General features: G+C 44.7%; 1 protein-coding gene across 4 annotated transcripts in view; it reads right to left on the reverse strand.

Moving 5' to 3' along the window:
• Positions 1–13,936, reverse strand: part of PHACTR2 (phosphatase and actin regulator 2) — a 294,737-nt gene extending 280,801 nt beyond the window's left edge. Inside the window, exon 1 of one of the 4 annotated variants that reach the window (XM_030928874.1) lies at positions 13,417–13,936. In XM_030928874.1, the coding sequence (XP_030784734.1) occupies positions 13,417–13,627 (211 nt within the window). In that variant the 5' untranslated portion in view covers positions 13,628–13,936. The remainder of the gene's footprint in view (positions 1–13,416) is intronic. The other 3 variants (XM_030928875.1, XM_030928872.1, XM_030928873.1) reach the window with 3 other exon arrangements.
• Positions 13,937–14,463: the final 527 nt, after the last annotated feature.

Below are 14,463 nucleotides of genomic sequence, written 5' to 3' on the forward strand. Positions count from 1 at the left end.
TTATTTATTAACCTCAACACACCAAGAGTTAAGAAAATAATGCAACAGGAACAAAGGGCAATGGATATGTACTGGGAAGACCACAGAGAAAGAAAATGCAAATGGCTAATAATATAAAATATTTCCTAGGTTCCATAGTAACCAGGGAAAGACAAAATTACACTTTTGACCTCTTAGACTGGCAGTGACAAAGGTTATCTGAGTGACCAAAGTTTAGTCAGGCTCCTGGATCTTCTAGGCCCATCTGGGCACTTCCTCGTAAAATACAGTTTTAGCAAACGCCCTGCTAAATTGGTTTACCAAGAACTCCTACCCTCAATGGAGTTCCTTATCTCTTCACCTTTCCTCAGGTGAGGCCTGATCATCCTGGCCTATCTTCAGCAAGAGTACCCTAACCCTGACGTTTCCTCTTAGTAAATTTCCATCCACTGTCACTCACTTATAATTTATAACCAGGAGCAAGATACACTGCTCCTTGGCTTTAAATTATTTTCCCTGTTATATTCAGAGTTGAGCTCAATCCCTCTCCCCGACTACAAAATCTGATAGCAGTGGTCCCTATACCTATTGCGATGGTCCCAAATAAAACCTGCCTTACTGTGCTTTAACAAGTGTCATTGAATAATTTTTTAACTGCAAATTGTTGGAGGTAAAGACATTTTTAAATGTCTCCAATTAGTTTAGCTACTTCCATGTAATGTTAGAATCTCCATCAATTTGCTAGTTACTGTCCCTTCCTGAGAAGAAGCAGACACCAGAGCCCCACATACTTTGGATTCACTCCTAAGTTGATATTGATATGAATGAAATAGTTATCTCCCAAACTTTGCTTTCTACATTTGTATCAAAAAAACATGATGCCCCTGTGCCCAGCGCCCCCACCACTGGATCCCCAGCCTCACTCAGAGAAAGGGTCAATGTCATTACGATGATCTAAAGGTACCAACCCAGGATTCTTTTCTGTTCCTTGGGGCCTTGTTCTTCTCTCTGCCTGGAAGGATCACCCCTTAACTTCTCTCAGGCCTTTCTTCAAATGTCACCTTCTCAGTGGGGCCTGCCTTGGTTGCCATACTTAAGGTTGCAGTCTGCACACCTTCACCCCAGCACACCCTCTTCCCTTCCTCTGCTTTGTAATCACCATCTAATATTGTTTATTTAGTTTGTGTATTGTCTCTCTCTCCCAGCAAAGACTCTCTTCTTGAACAAACTCTAGTCAGCTCCCCTGAGCCCTCTTCTCAACTAGGCCTCCATCTCCGCCTATACAGGCTTAAATAAAACATGGATACAGTTTCTAACAGCTCAAGGCCGCATCTCTAGAATGACCTTAACTCCCCTTAAAGTGCCTTCCTGAGAAAACTCAAAACGTCAGAATAATTTACTGTTTGTTCATCTATCATCTGAAGATGGGGCTCCTGTCTCCAGCCTCTGTGGGAGGGTGGGGGAGCCTGACTTCCACAAGCACCAGTTAACAAACCCAGATGGGTTTACATGCACCAACTCCCCTCTTCCTGCTTAGTATGATATTTTTACTTCCGTGAATTTACTGAACCTCTGCTCACCTCCCTCTATACTCCTTCATTCTCTCTTTAAAATGCACAGTCACTTCTGTACAAATTGAAGTTGTTCAGTTTACACTGAACAGTTCTCTATGGCAATAGTCTATCACTGATTAAAATCTCTCCTTGCCACTTTAGTGTCCAGCTTTGTTTATCTTTGACATCCTCACTATAATGCAGTCTCCATGAACTGGATTTTTGTTTTCTCACTGGCACATAATAGAGACTCAGTAAATACTTGCTGAACCTTGTTGATGGGTCAGCAGTGGTGCATGGGTTTTAGCCCCTCAGCCACACTCCTGGGCTGGGATAAGCATGTTTAAGCATCTGGATGAAACATCACTGCTCATTTCACTCCTTAAATACCTGGCAAGTGACAGGCGGTTGGATAATAGAGATCATGCCGGTTTTCCTAAAGGCTTCTTCAATTTGTTTTTTGGTTTGTTTGGTTGGTTGGTTAGTTTCTTGCTTTTTTTTTTTTTTTTTTTTTTTTTTTTTTTGAGATGGAGTCTCGCTCAGTTGCCGAGGCTGGAGTGCAGTGGCACGATCTTGGCTCACCACAACCTCTGCAATTCTCTGGCCTCAGCCTCTTGAACACCTGGGACTACAGGTACCCACCACCGTGCCCAGCTCATTTTTGTATTTTTAGTAGAGATGGCATTTCACCATGTTGGCCAGGTTGGTCTCAAACTCCTGACCTCAAGTGATCCACCTGCCTCGGCCTCTCAAAGTGCTGGGATTATAGGTATGAGCTACCATATCTGGCCTTCAATTTGTTTTTAATTCTGGTAGAGCACCATCTACTACATGCTTAATATTATCCATAAACAGACATGTCTGAGCACAGAAGATCATGTTAACGAAAGATTATCTAAAGCTACTGGGTGAAGAGTACTTGCTTCACACGAACTTTTCTTATTGGTTGTTGTTATTTCCCCCACTTCCCTTTCCTTTATTTCCATTTGCAATTTTGCTCCTTAAACTTCAACTCCAGCTCCCTCAGTGATTCTCTGGGTTTTCATTCTTAGAACTTCGTCCAAAATGCTTTTGGCTGTGAATTCCAGTGACTTCCTTCAGATGCAATCTGAAGATGTCCTTTCAGTTTTTATTCTTTAGGTTCTCTTAGGTGATCTGGGGGCCATTAACCTCCCTCACCACACTCTTTCTTCCCTAGTCTTCTAATTTTTTTTTCCAGCTGTGGCCTCTCACCATTTTCAGTTGACTACAAATACTCGCAAGTATAATCAGTCGCTTTCCAACAAATGCTTTATAAGCAACTACTATGGATGAGGCACCATTGAGATTACGAAAGTCTACTACTCAAAGTGAACTTGAAGAGAGGGAGACAGTCTATACTCACATGAAAAGTTGAAGTTTTCTGCATAGTGCTTGCCGAACAAATTGTTAAGCAAGCACTATGCAGTAAACTAACTTTTCATGTGAACAAAGCTATGTAGGAAAATTCCGGTGATACCCAAGGCAATAATAAATGGTCATATTATTAACCCAACCAGCAAGTCAAAGTTCTCCATTTAGAGTTTAGCCTCCCCCCTTATTACATTTCTCTCTTCTACAGGGTGTTTTCAATGGGTATTGTAATATCAACCACAGATAACAAAATTAACATATCTTCTTATTGCAGCCTCAACCCTATTTTCCAACATCTTCATAATTATCATTGGTGTATCTCAGCATCTTTAGTCTCCCTAGAAGGAGGTCCCTATGTTTAACCCATGGAGGCAATAGTTCCCAAGGCCTCCCTTCCTTCCTGTTCCTATCATTATAGCCCTGGACTCGGTGTCGAGAAACCCAGCTCATCTGGTTCAGCCTTACCTTTTTCTAGTCTACAAAAGGCATAACAGACACTAAGAAATGAAGAATTAAAAATGCTTCACAATTGTAAAACTTTTGAAAAGTCCACAGTAATCCACACTTATCTAAGGTTTTACTTTCCACAGTGAAGTAGGGTATTTTGAGAGGGAGAGAACACCTTCACTTACTTTTTACATTATAATTATTAGTTATTGTCGTCCTTACTGTACCTAATTTTAAAATTAAACTCTATCATAGGTATGTATGAATAGGAAAACAAAAAAAACAGTGCATAGATAGGGTTCAGCAGGTGCTACCTGCAGGTTTCGGGCATCCACTAGGGGTCTTGGAATGAATCCCCCACAGATAATGGGGGACTGCTGTATATCCATCTTCTACGCTTGTCTTTTCATGTTTTGGGTAATGTCACCTTAAAGAATGGATTTGAGTTTTCAGTGAATAAAATGTTTTAGTCTTTGGGGTTATTTTGTTGTTGTCTTTTTGTTTGTTTGTTGGAGACAGGGTTTCACTTTGTCGCCCAGGCTGGAGTGCAGTGGTGTGATCACGGTTCATGTAGTCTCAACCTCTCAGGCTCAAGTGATCCTCCTGCCTCAGCTCCCCAAGAGTAGCTGGGACTACAGACACATGCCACCACACTCAGCTAATTTTTGTATTTTTTTTAGAGATGGGATTTCACTATGTTGCTCAGGCTAGTCTCGAACTCCTGGGGTCAAACGATCTGCCAGCCTCGGCCTCCTAAAGTTGCTAAGATTATAGGCGTGAGCCACTGCACCTGCCCATAATCTCTGTTTTTTGTTGTTGTTGTTTGTTTGTTTGTTTGTTTTTGCTGCTGTTGTTTTGTTGTTGTTGTTATTTTTTAAATCTATTCCTGCCTCTTAATTGTACAGTCCTCTAGACACTGGACACTAGAGGTTTTTCAGAGAAAGTCCCAGAAGCCAATTCATATAGACATTCTTGAAGCAAAATATTTTGTGTAGGTGAAAGTTCTAAAGCCATGCTCTCTCTAAATCCTTCAAAGCATGGATTAGTTTAGATACTTTATCAAAAAACTTCATGAAAAAGCATGACACCCTCCGCCCATTATTTACTATATAGGTAATATATAGTAAGGTTTGCCAAACATGAAAGCAAGAGTAGAATTTTAAGTAGCATGGAAGTTTCCATGGATGGGATGTTGAGGTACATTAGTGCTATAAGGAATCAGTCCTTAAAATAGTTGACAAGCCTGTTAAAAGCTCTCCATACAGACTTGGTTCCCTTAAAGTGTGGTCTGAGGACCAGCAGCATCAGCAAAACTTAGAAGCCTGTTAGAAAGTGCACAAGTTCAATTCCCACTCTAAATCTACTGCATTTCAACAAGATCCCCAGGTGATTCATATGTTAGAATGTGTATGAGAAAGTCTACATTAGATATGAGAAATGCTACAGTACATCATACGACTCTGTCATCTAACTCCTGTGTGAACTCAGAGCGGGAGCTCTGGTCAGCAGGCCATTACATTTGATTTGACTAGTCCACTGATGCATTGAGACATCACTCCAACTCCTACCTAGAAAAAAATGGTAGCCTTGGTGCTTTCTGGTGTGGCTGACCGGGACTCTCGGTTTTCATCCTTTATGGTGTGCCTTTGTTGCCTATTGTCTATTAACAGTGCAGCAAGGTGATCATGGCTGAAAACCACAGCCTAGAATTAAGAGCTTGCTTGTTGAGGATGGAGACTGGCTGAATTATACCGAGACACCCCACCCCCACTCCTAGGCACCACTTTAACACAGGTGAGGGCCTGCAAACATGAACATCAAGGGAAGCCTTAGAAGAAGAAGGCTCAATGAGCAATTGCAGAAGAAGGGAGGAGTGGCAGCCAGGCAGCTCAGGAAGGGGAGGTAGAACAGGGACATTTGCTTACAGATTTTAATGTACAAGACAGGTTTTTCGGCACCAGAAATTTCAAAACACCTTTCTCCTTCCACAGCTGCTTAGCAGCTGCTGAGTACCCTCTCCCCCTCCCCAGCATGTTCCTGGGCTTAGGCAAACACTCTCATCTTGCCATTGCCTGTGGCCGGATTTCTGAGAATGTGTCAGCTGCCTAAGGAGCAGTCACCCTCATAAAAAAAGAAAAAAATAAAACAACAGCAATAAATCCAGATCTGGATAATCACATGTGAACTCATGCAAACTCTAAACCCTTGTTGAGAAATGTTTGATCAGATTAGGCCAAAGGAATGCTATCCTGCACCCCCAGCAGGCCTCTGAATCCAGGGTCACCCTTGGGGATGTAATCCCCAGAAAGCAAGGGTTTGTACTGGTCTCACTACCATATTGTTCCATTTGGGAAGAGACCTAGGCTGATCTGCCATGTGAGGTTCACTATTAATCTTCCTGAAGGAATGAGGAGATCTGGTTAAATGACCACTGAGGGCTTCCTTGAATGGAAACCAAAGGGGCCCAGACAGCTCTGTGGAAATGTGCACCCTACAGACTGGCATGGTTGCTGGGGTGGAGACCAGGCACCATGTCAATCTGGGTCAGGGGGAGAGAATGCCTGTCTTCATGGCCAAGTCTTCTTGCCTGTACTCTTTATACTACTCAAGCCACAGGTGCCCCCACCTCACCCCAGCCAATGATTTCCATCACCCTTCCTATTCTTACCTTGTTGTTCCCTAGGAATGTGCTCCATTCTTGCTTGTTTCCCCACAACTCCAAAACACCTATGGTGCAATGAAACATCCACTTTTTTATTTTTAAAAAACGCTTTCTCATTTCACATAGTTTTCTTACTCTACTCTTTCCCTTCTTTCTTACCTAAAAGACATTAGGCTTTTCTCTATGACACATATGCTTCCCAGAAGCCCTGGAATTCTTTACCTCCCCAGGCCCTGGGTACAAGGAGGTAATGAATGTTTTTGTTGTGTTTTCCCAGTCCCCCACCTCTTATCAAGGAACTGTGCTCTCCACACCTGCAAGAATACATCCCAGTGGTCTCTGTCCCACAAAATGGATGTAGCTGGTGTCAGGAATGGCTACCTGGCCCAGGCTGGTGTGTGGAATTGGGATCCAAGGGCACCCCTCTCTGCTAGGTTTCACAGAAGACATGTAAACTGGGGAACTCTGAGGAGAATATGTGTTCACAGCATCAGAGAAATCTGGGAGGGAGGGAAAGACAGAAGGACGGATGGTTGGATGGATGGAAAGACAGATTAGTTAGGTAGTGTTACGGACTGAATGCCTGTGTCCTTTCAAAATCCAAACCTTAGAACCTTATCCCCTAACATGATGGTATTATGAGGTGGAGTCTTTGGGAGGTAATAAGGATTAGATGAGGTATTGAGGGTGGAATCTTCATGAATGAGATGAGTGCCGTTATAGGAGCTCCCAGAGAGTTTTCTTCCTCCCTCTGCCATGTGAGGACACAGCAAGAAGATGGCCATCTATGAACCAGGAAGCAGGCCCTAGCCAAGCACTGAATCTGCCGGTGTCTTGATCTTGAACTTCCAGCCTCCAGAACTGTGAGAAATAAATTTCTCTTATTTATAAGCCAAGCAGTCTATGACAGTTTGTTAGAGTAGGCCAAAATAAGCTAGACAGATGATATACACGATGATGATGATGATGATGATGATGATGATGATGATGAAGATAGCTAGATTAATAGATGATGGATGATGAATGGATAGATGGATAGATAGATAGATAGATAGATAGATACATAGATAGATAGATAGATAGATAGATAGATAGATAGATAGATAGAGCAGGCAAGAGAGAGTTAGATCAATCCCTGGGAACAAAAAGATAGTGCCCTCCTTGACCACAACCAATGTTTCAATGTATCAGTTCCTGGCCAGAAGGTATCACGAAGCCACACTCTCCTTCCTGGTTAATGGCTGCTCTTGTTAACAGCCGAACAAACCTCTTTTCCTTCACTCGACGAAGGGAGTCTCTATTGTTAACTATGGAAATTTATTCATTTTGTTCAAACCCTTGCTATTACTTAGCAATCCTCTCATTCATATCTGATTGAGTCCCTTCTACAAATGTCACAGTGGCTGTTTCAAAGCTTCTTTACTTTCTGGATCTCACAGTCACTGTGTTAACAGTTCCAACTGACCTGCTTGGTTAGTACATATTACCTTGTGTGGTTATATATTTTGGAGGTATGCAGTGTTACTATAAAGTAACGTGAATGGCCGGGCGCGGTGGCTCAAGCCTCAAAAAAAAAAAAAAAAAAAAAAAAGTAACGTGAATGACTTAGCTGTCCAAATGGTTGTTATTCCCACCAAAATAATCATGCTGGCAGATAATAAACGTATTCCTACAATTTGGCCACTGTTACTGCCATTTATGGAATGCTTTTTCAAATCTTCCTCAGTGACAGTACATCTATGTCACTCAAAGGTAGACATGATTTTTAGAAAGAGTTACAATTGAGCTGTAGTCAGGGCAAGAGGATAAAAACGGGTCACATATTTTAGTCACAAAACTTTTGTTGAACACTGTTTTGCCTAATAAGATTATAATGGGAATAAGTATATATACACTCTTCCAATATGACAACTCTAAAAGATAACACTAATTTGAAGACATAAATTCTATTACATTTACTAACCATAAGCCATATACTTTTTTTTTTTTTTTTTAAGATGGGATCACACTTTGTTACCCAGGCTGGAGTGCAGTGCTGCAATCACAGCTCACTGCAGCATCGAACTCCCAGACTCAAGCAATCTTTCCACTTCAACCTCCTGAGTAGCAAGAACCACAGGTGCACACCAGTTCACCTGGGTAATTTTTTTATTTTTTATTTTTTTTGTAGAGATGGGGTCTCACTATGTTGCCCAGGCTGGTCTCAAGCTCCTGGACTCAAGCAATCCTTCTGCCTCCACCTCCCAAAGTGTTGGGATTACATGCGTGAGCCATTGCACCCAGGCTAAATCACATTCTTTGTCACTATCACATCTTTCTATCTTGTGGTCCAAACCTCTGGAGCAGAAATCAAAGATTTATAATGCCCAGTAGTTTGGAGAAAAGGGGTTTAATATGTTTGTTCTTGATATTTAGGCTACTTGAAGATTATTTAATAGAAATTATACCTCCAAAGAAGATATGCCAAACATTCAGGTAGGTTAAAATATACATAAAACAAAAAAGATCATAAATCAACATTGATGACCTGACTAATGACCACCAATTATTATGTCACATGCTTACAGTATGTAAGTTATTGACCCAAAATCAAAGCATTGTACCTCTGACATTCTTGCCCTAGCCACAGTCCAAAGTTCTAGAGAGAGATAACATGCTTTTTTATTTTAAGTCACAAGTTTCTTCCTGTTATGAGGGGTAAGCCATAGCTACTCTTTCTCAAGACTTCACAGAGGTATCAAGAAACTGCAAAGTAAGGCATATAAATGTCAAATTTTAGCCAATAGGTCACAAAATAAGTTAGAGCTCAGAAGTCTTTCTAAGGCAAGCTGCTGCAACCTACTTCTCTGTGCAAATTTCAGCAAGTGTGATCAAAGATAATGAGTCACTCAGCATGGTATTTTAAAAACACTAAAGCTGCTTCAATGTTTTTTCCTGAGTTTCACTGTAACTGAAACTACACTTGTACCTTGAGACAAGATATGGCTCTTGGGCATGAATTAAACACATGACTCCAAAACTGAGTTGTTTTAGATTAAAAGAATCTACCTAAGTGAGGATCACCGAAGTGTGCTAGCCTGAAAACACAGGCAGAACTCCATCACAAGTAAGTCAAATTTATTCTTTATGCTAGAAATGTGGTGTTGAATGCACCTTAAAGTAGACAGACAATTGACTGGGGCCTTAGAAGGACTTTTTGATAGAAAGTGATATTTATTCTGATGATCTCTTTCATAATGCAGAGTAAAACATAATGCAATTTTCCCTCTGTTGGTGAAGATAATCGTGAGTTGTTTCTATAGGGGGTGATAGATATGTACTAGGGTAGTGTAGGGTAAGAAAAGAGTATGCGTTTTGAAGCCATGAAGATTTGAGTCTTGGTTCTATTCCTTCCCTGCTGCCTGAGGGACTTGGGTGGGTTACTTCACCCTTCTGAAACCAGGTTCCTTACTTTAAAAAAGGAGCTGATACACTGTTCTCTCACAGGGGTGCTATAAAGATAGAGTGTGATCGTGTGGGGAAATAATGCAGGATTGGGTTAGCATTGAGTACACTTCCTTTTGCCTTCATTTGCCTACACTCTTGCATCCAATACCCAGCACCAGAATTCCCAGGAGGCTGCAGAGTCCCTGTGGCTGGGGTTCCATCACCACTAGCCTCAGGCTGAACTGACACTTATGACTTCCTTTTCACTCTTCACTTCCATAGGTGTTGCCAAGTGAGGTTTACACACTACTCCCAAGGAAATTCTAACGAGCTCATGGGTGACTGTATAAAAAACAAAAATAGGCCAGGAGCAGTGGCTCATGCCTGTAATCCCAGCACTTTGGGAGGCCTAGGTGGGCGGCTCACTTGAGGTCAGGAGTTGAGACCATCCTGGCCAGCATGTTGAAACCCCATCTCTACCAAAAAATACAACAATTAGCCAGGCATGATGGCACATGCCTGTAGTCCCAGCTACTCAGGAGGCTGAGGTAGGAGAATTGCTTGAACCTGGGAGGCAGAGGTTGTAGTGAGCTGAGATGGCACCACTGCATTCCAGCCTGGATGACAGAGTGAGACCTGTCTCAAAGAATAAAAAACCAAAAGTCTCTCATTATTTTTAGATTTTAAAACATTTGGAAATCCCCATTTTTACCCAATCTTCTATTTACACATTTTTTAAAAATCACTTTAGGCTAATTTTTTATTTACAGATACTTAACGTCAAAAGAACTATTTTTAAAGTAACTCATGCATTAATTCCACAAGTATCTACTGAGCACCTAGTATGTACCAGGCCCTGTAGTAGGTACTGAGAATGCAAACATAAATAAAATAGGCTTTCCATCTTCAATCATTTCATGGTGTGGGGAAGGAGACAAATCCATGCATCATTTGAATACAGCACAGTAAGTCTTATAATGGAAGCATGCAAAGGTGCCACCACTTACACAGTACTTCAAAGTTCAAAAGCACTTTTCACACATTTCAGCCTCACAATAATCCTATGAGCTATGTGTTACTGTTACTAATTATTTCCAGGTCAGATACAAGGAAACCTAGCATAGGGAGGTGACTTAAACCTAGCATAGGGAGGTGACAGGTGTCAATCTGTTCTGACTAAGATTACACAATAATAACCAGATTCTGTGTATAGGGGAGAAAGGTGTGATACCTTTTCTCACCCATCATAAGGGTCATGGCAACACTCCTACAACACAAGACAGGTTAACAAGAGGAAAGCCTAACAAACTTCTTGAATCAAAGTTTTATTTGATATGGTAGCCAGTCTTCCTTCCTTCCTCTTCCTGAGAATTCCTCAGGGAGGGAGGGAGGGAGGAAGAAAGGAAGGAAGGAAGGAAGGATTCTGAGATGAGGCCACAGATGCTGGTCCAGGAGCTGTTTTGGCAAAGCCACGTATGACCTTGCTCTAGGTGCTGCCACTGTGTGTGCCCAGAGCTTCTGGGGAAGGACTGTAAATTGGGCTACTATAGTGTTAGGCCAAGGAACGTTTTTACAAGGTGTATAACCTTCTTATTGTGCCTCTGAGATAATTCAGAGATGCCAGCACGGTCATCTTGCTGATTCTCAGATCCATCCTGCATGGCTTACAGAACCTGCAGAGGCTGTGGGGTATTCTGGAGAAATACTCTGTGTGTCAGTGAAGGACCTGCTCATTCTTTTTCTCTGTGACTCTAAGAGCAGGGAGCTCCTGATCACATTTAGTCTGCTCTTAGAGGGATCCGAGGCTCAATTCTGAAAATGAAATCAGTCACATGAAAGATGTTCACTCTTCTACATGTGTGCCAGCATCCTGCGGCACAGGGGACAACTGAGCTGAAAGATTTCACTTCCTAGCATCTGTTAAGAGGACACAGAAAAGACAAAGAGTCCTTGGAAGTAAAATAATTTTATAAATTGGAGCCCATGGTTCACATGATGTACACTTTGCACACTTACATTTCAAATGTCTTCTTTTTCAGCATACAGGCCATAATTTCCATCAATGAAAATGAAAAATGGTGATGCAAGCTATACTTTATCTACAATCACCAACTAGATGAATTCTCAGTGGTCTCTTTAGAGTCTCTGAACAGTTAATCTTTGTAAAAATCAATCAAAATAATCCATGACTCGAGTTCAGTTTGGCCAACACACCAAGAGCAGGTGGTTAAAAACATTCGGACTCGATGTTTTTCGCAATACAAATTCAGAGGAAGAATCTTTGCACAAATCCCATGATCAGCATCCCACTACCTCCAATCTAACAGTTCTGACTTCTTTCATCCAATGCCATCTACAAAGTCCCGACAGCAATGCTTTCGAGGTTTTTCAAGTACACATGTTGGGTGGCAAAAACAATATGACAAGAATAAGAAGACAGAAGGCTATGGTGAGAGAGTTAGCCAGCTGAAGAGGAGTTACAGACATGGAAATGTGCTTTTTTGAACAGGAAGCTCAGCTTTAGGTGAGGTTGAGTTAGAGCCCAAAGAAGGCCTGATCCCGGAGCACAGAGCCTGAAAACCAGGGCAGTGGCAGCGGGTACTGTGCACATTCACGCCCCGGCAGGGGCTTTTGCTGCTGTGGGTAGTTTTGGTGCTAGCTAGCTTCATTTCTAATTTCCCAGCTCCCATGCATCCTACATAGATTGCACATCAGACAACTGATGGAAACTTGACACATCTGGTGGACTTTTAAAAAACAGTCCTACACTTCTAAGGCTAATGCTTTGTTCAAAAGCAGTTTAAAATGATTATTTAGTCCACATAACCTCCCGATGTAGTAGTACCATACTATGATTCCCACTCTCAATACTGAGATAGGAGAGACGAGGTTACGTGATTTGCCTAACGTCACACAACACGGCCGGCAACATCGGTCTCAGCTGAGTTCCTGATTTTGTCGGTCCGGGTGCACGGGGCACAGGTCAGCCTCTGAGGACACACGGGCCGGTGCTACTGCAGAGGGGCTAGCTTGAGGCTTTTTTTTTTTTTTGGAAAGTGTAGTCTCACTTTGTCATTTAGGCTGGAGTGCAGTGGTGCAACCTCCGCCTCCCATCAAGCGATGGGATTCAAGCGATTCTCCTGCCTCAGCCTCCCGAGCAGCTAGGACTACAGGCATGCGCCGCCACGACAGCTAATTTTTTGTATTTTTAGTAGGGACGAAGTTTCACCATGTTGGCCAGGCTGGTCTCGAACTTCTGACCTCAAGTGATCCGCATGCCTTCGGCCTCCCAAAGCGCTGGAATTACAAGCGTGAGCCACCGCGCCTGGCCAAGGCTTTTTCAAAACATGTTAAAGGATGAGAGGCACAAACAGCCCGCCAAACTCTCCCCTGCTCTCCCCATCAACTGCATGGGTTTTGCAAGGAGGAAAAACTCATATCCCGGGTCCTCTTACCAGCAACCCCTAAAAGGCGTCTTTATTTCAGAACTATGAGCAGTTAGTTGGGAAGTCTCCCAAGACCTGCCCTGGCCCCAGCCCACAAAGTGAGGGAACCGCACCCTTCCGAGGGACCAAAGTCGCGCCGAAGACCGAGAAGGTTCTTTCTGACGGAAAAGCCTCGGAAGCCAAGCTGCGGTGCTGCCTGGCGACGTGTAGCCGAGAGGGAGCGCTCCCTACCCCAACCCAGGCTGCACACTCGCCCCGCAAGGCATGCGCCCACCCGGGCGCACCAAGCCGTCGCCTACTTTTAGCATCTTCCGCCTAGGGTCGCCGAGCCCTGGCGGCCCGCAGGCGGCGGTTTGGGGAGTTCAGCCTCCGCCCTCCCCTTTCCCCCACCCCCACCCCGCCGCCAGCCTGACGGGCCAGTGCCTGCGGGCGCCCTGGGTTGGCCGTGTCACCCTCGTGGCCACCTGCCCGCGGCCGGCCCTCGGCGGCCAGTGCCCCGAGCCGCCCTTACCTGAGCCGGAGATGTGGACCCGGAGTGGGCGGCCCCTGCTTGAGGACGACGAGAGGTCGCTCTGCGATCGGCCGCGGGGGCTTGGGTCCCCGGGCAGCCACTGCAGGGCAGGCGCCGGCGGCGGGGCGGGCGCCTCGGACTCGGGGACTGGGACCGCCTGTCCGGCCGGATTGACCGGGAACCCCGCGGGGCGCCAACCCGCCTCGGCCATCGGCTCCCCGCGGCGGGGCCGAAGCACCGGGTGCGGCCGGCGCCGAGGGCTGCGCTGCCCGCTGCTGCCCTGCTCTGCCCCGCGCACCGCGACCCGGAGGCAGAGAAGGGCGGGGAGGTGGACGCCGGGCGCCGAGGAGCCGAGGAGCCGGTGCGGAGGGCGGGAGGAGGAAGAGGACAGAAAAGTTTGCACAGGAAGGAGCCGCCTACAGCCGGCTCTCGCTCCAGCGGGCGAAAGCTGCAGGGCTCAGAGCTGGGCCGCCCTCGGTGCCCGCGAACCTACCCTGCTGCTCCTCCCCCAAGCCCCGGGCACTGGCCCCTGGCAGGATGGCAGCAGGGGGTCCCCTCCGCGGAGCGCTGTTCACCCAGCAATCCGGCCCCAGAAAAGCCGAGTTTGGGCTTCAGGAGCTGGGATGCAAGGTCAGAGCTAAAGATATCATTTCCATTGTGGTGGGTGGGGGTGCCATGTACACATGCGTGAGCCGCCCTGTGATGGAGCAAGAATGATCATACCCAGTTAACAGATAGGAAACTCCGACGCGAAAATGCATTGCACTTGCCAGGTGGGTTAGGGGCAGATTCTGGAGTCCCTTGTGAAGTGAAGCCTAATGCCCTTCCCCACTCGCACCCATACCCTTTGCCCTCAAAGCCCATCTCTACCTCTCAAGGTTGCCCACATCCCTGAGTATCTGTCTGCTGGGTATAGGGAGCAAAAAATAGCTTCCCTTCTAGGTTCTTTGGCTGGTCTATGAATTAAATTGCCATAAGGCAGATTAACAGGACAAAGAAAACCCATTTTAATTACCAACGTTCACATGGGAGTTTCACAAAATATAA

This window comes from Rhinopithecus roxellana, chromosome 4 (assembly GCF_007565055.1).
Source record: "Rhinopithecus roxellana isolate Shanxi Qingling chromosome 4, ASM756505v1, whole genome shotgun sequence".
Lineage (NCBI taxonomy): Eukaryota > Metazoa > Chordata > Mammalia > Primates > Cercopithecidae > Rhinopithecus > Rhinopithecus roxellana.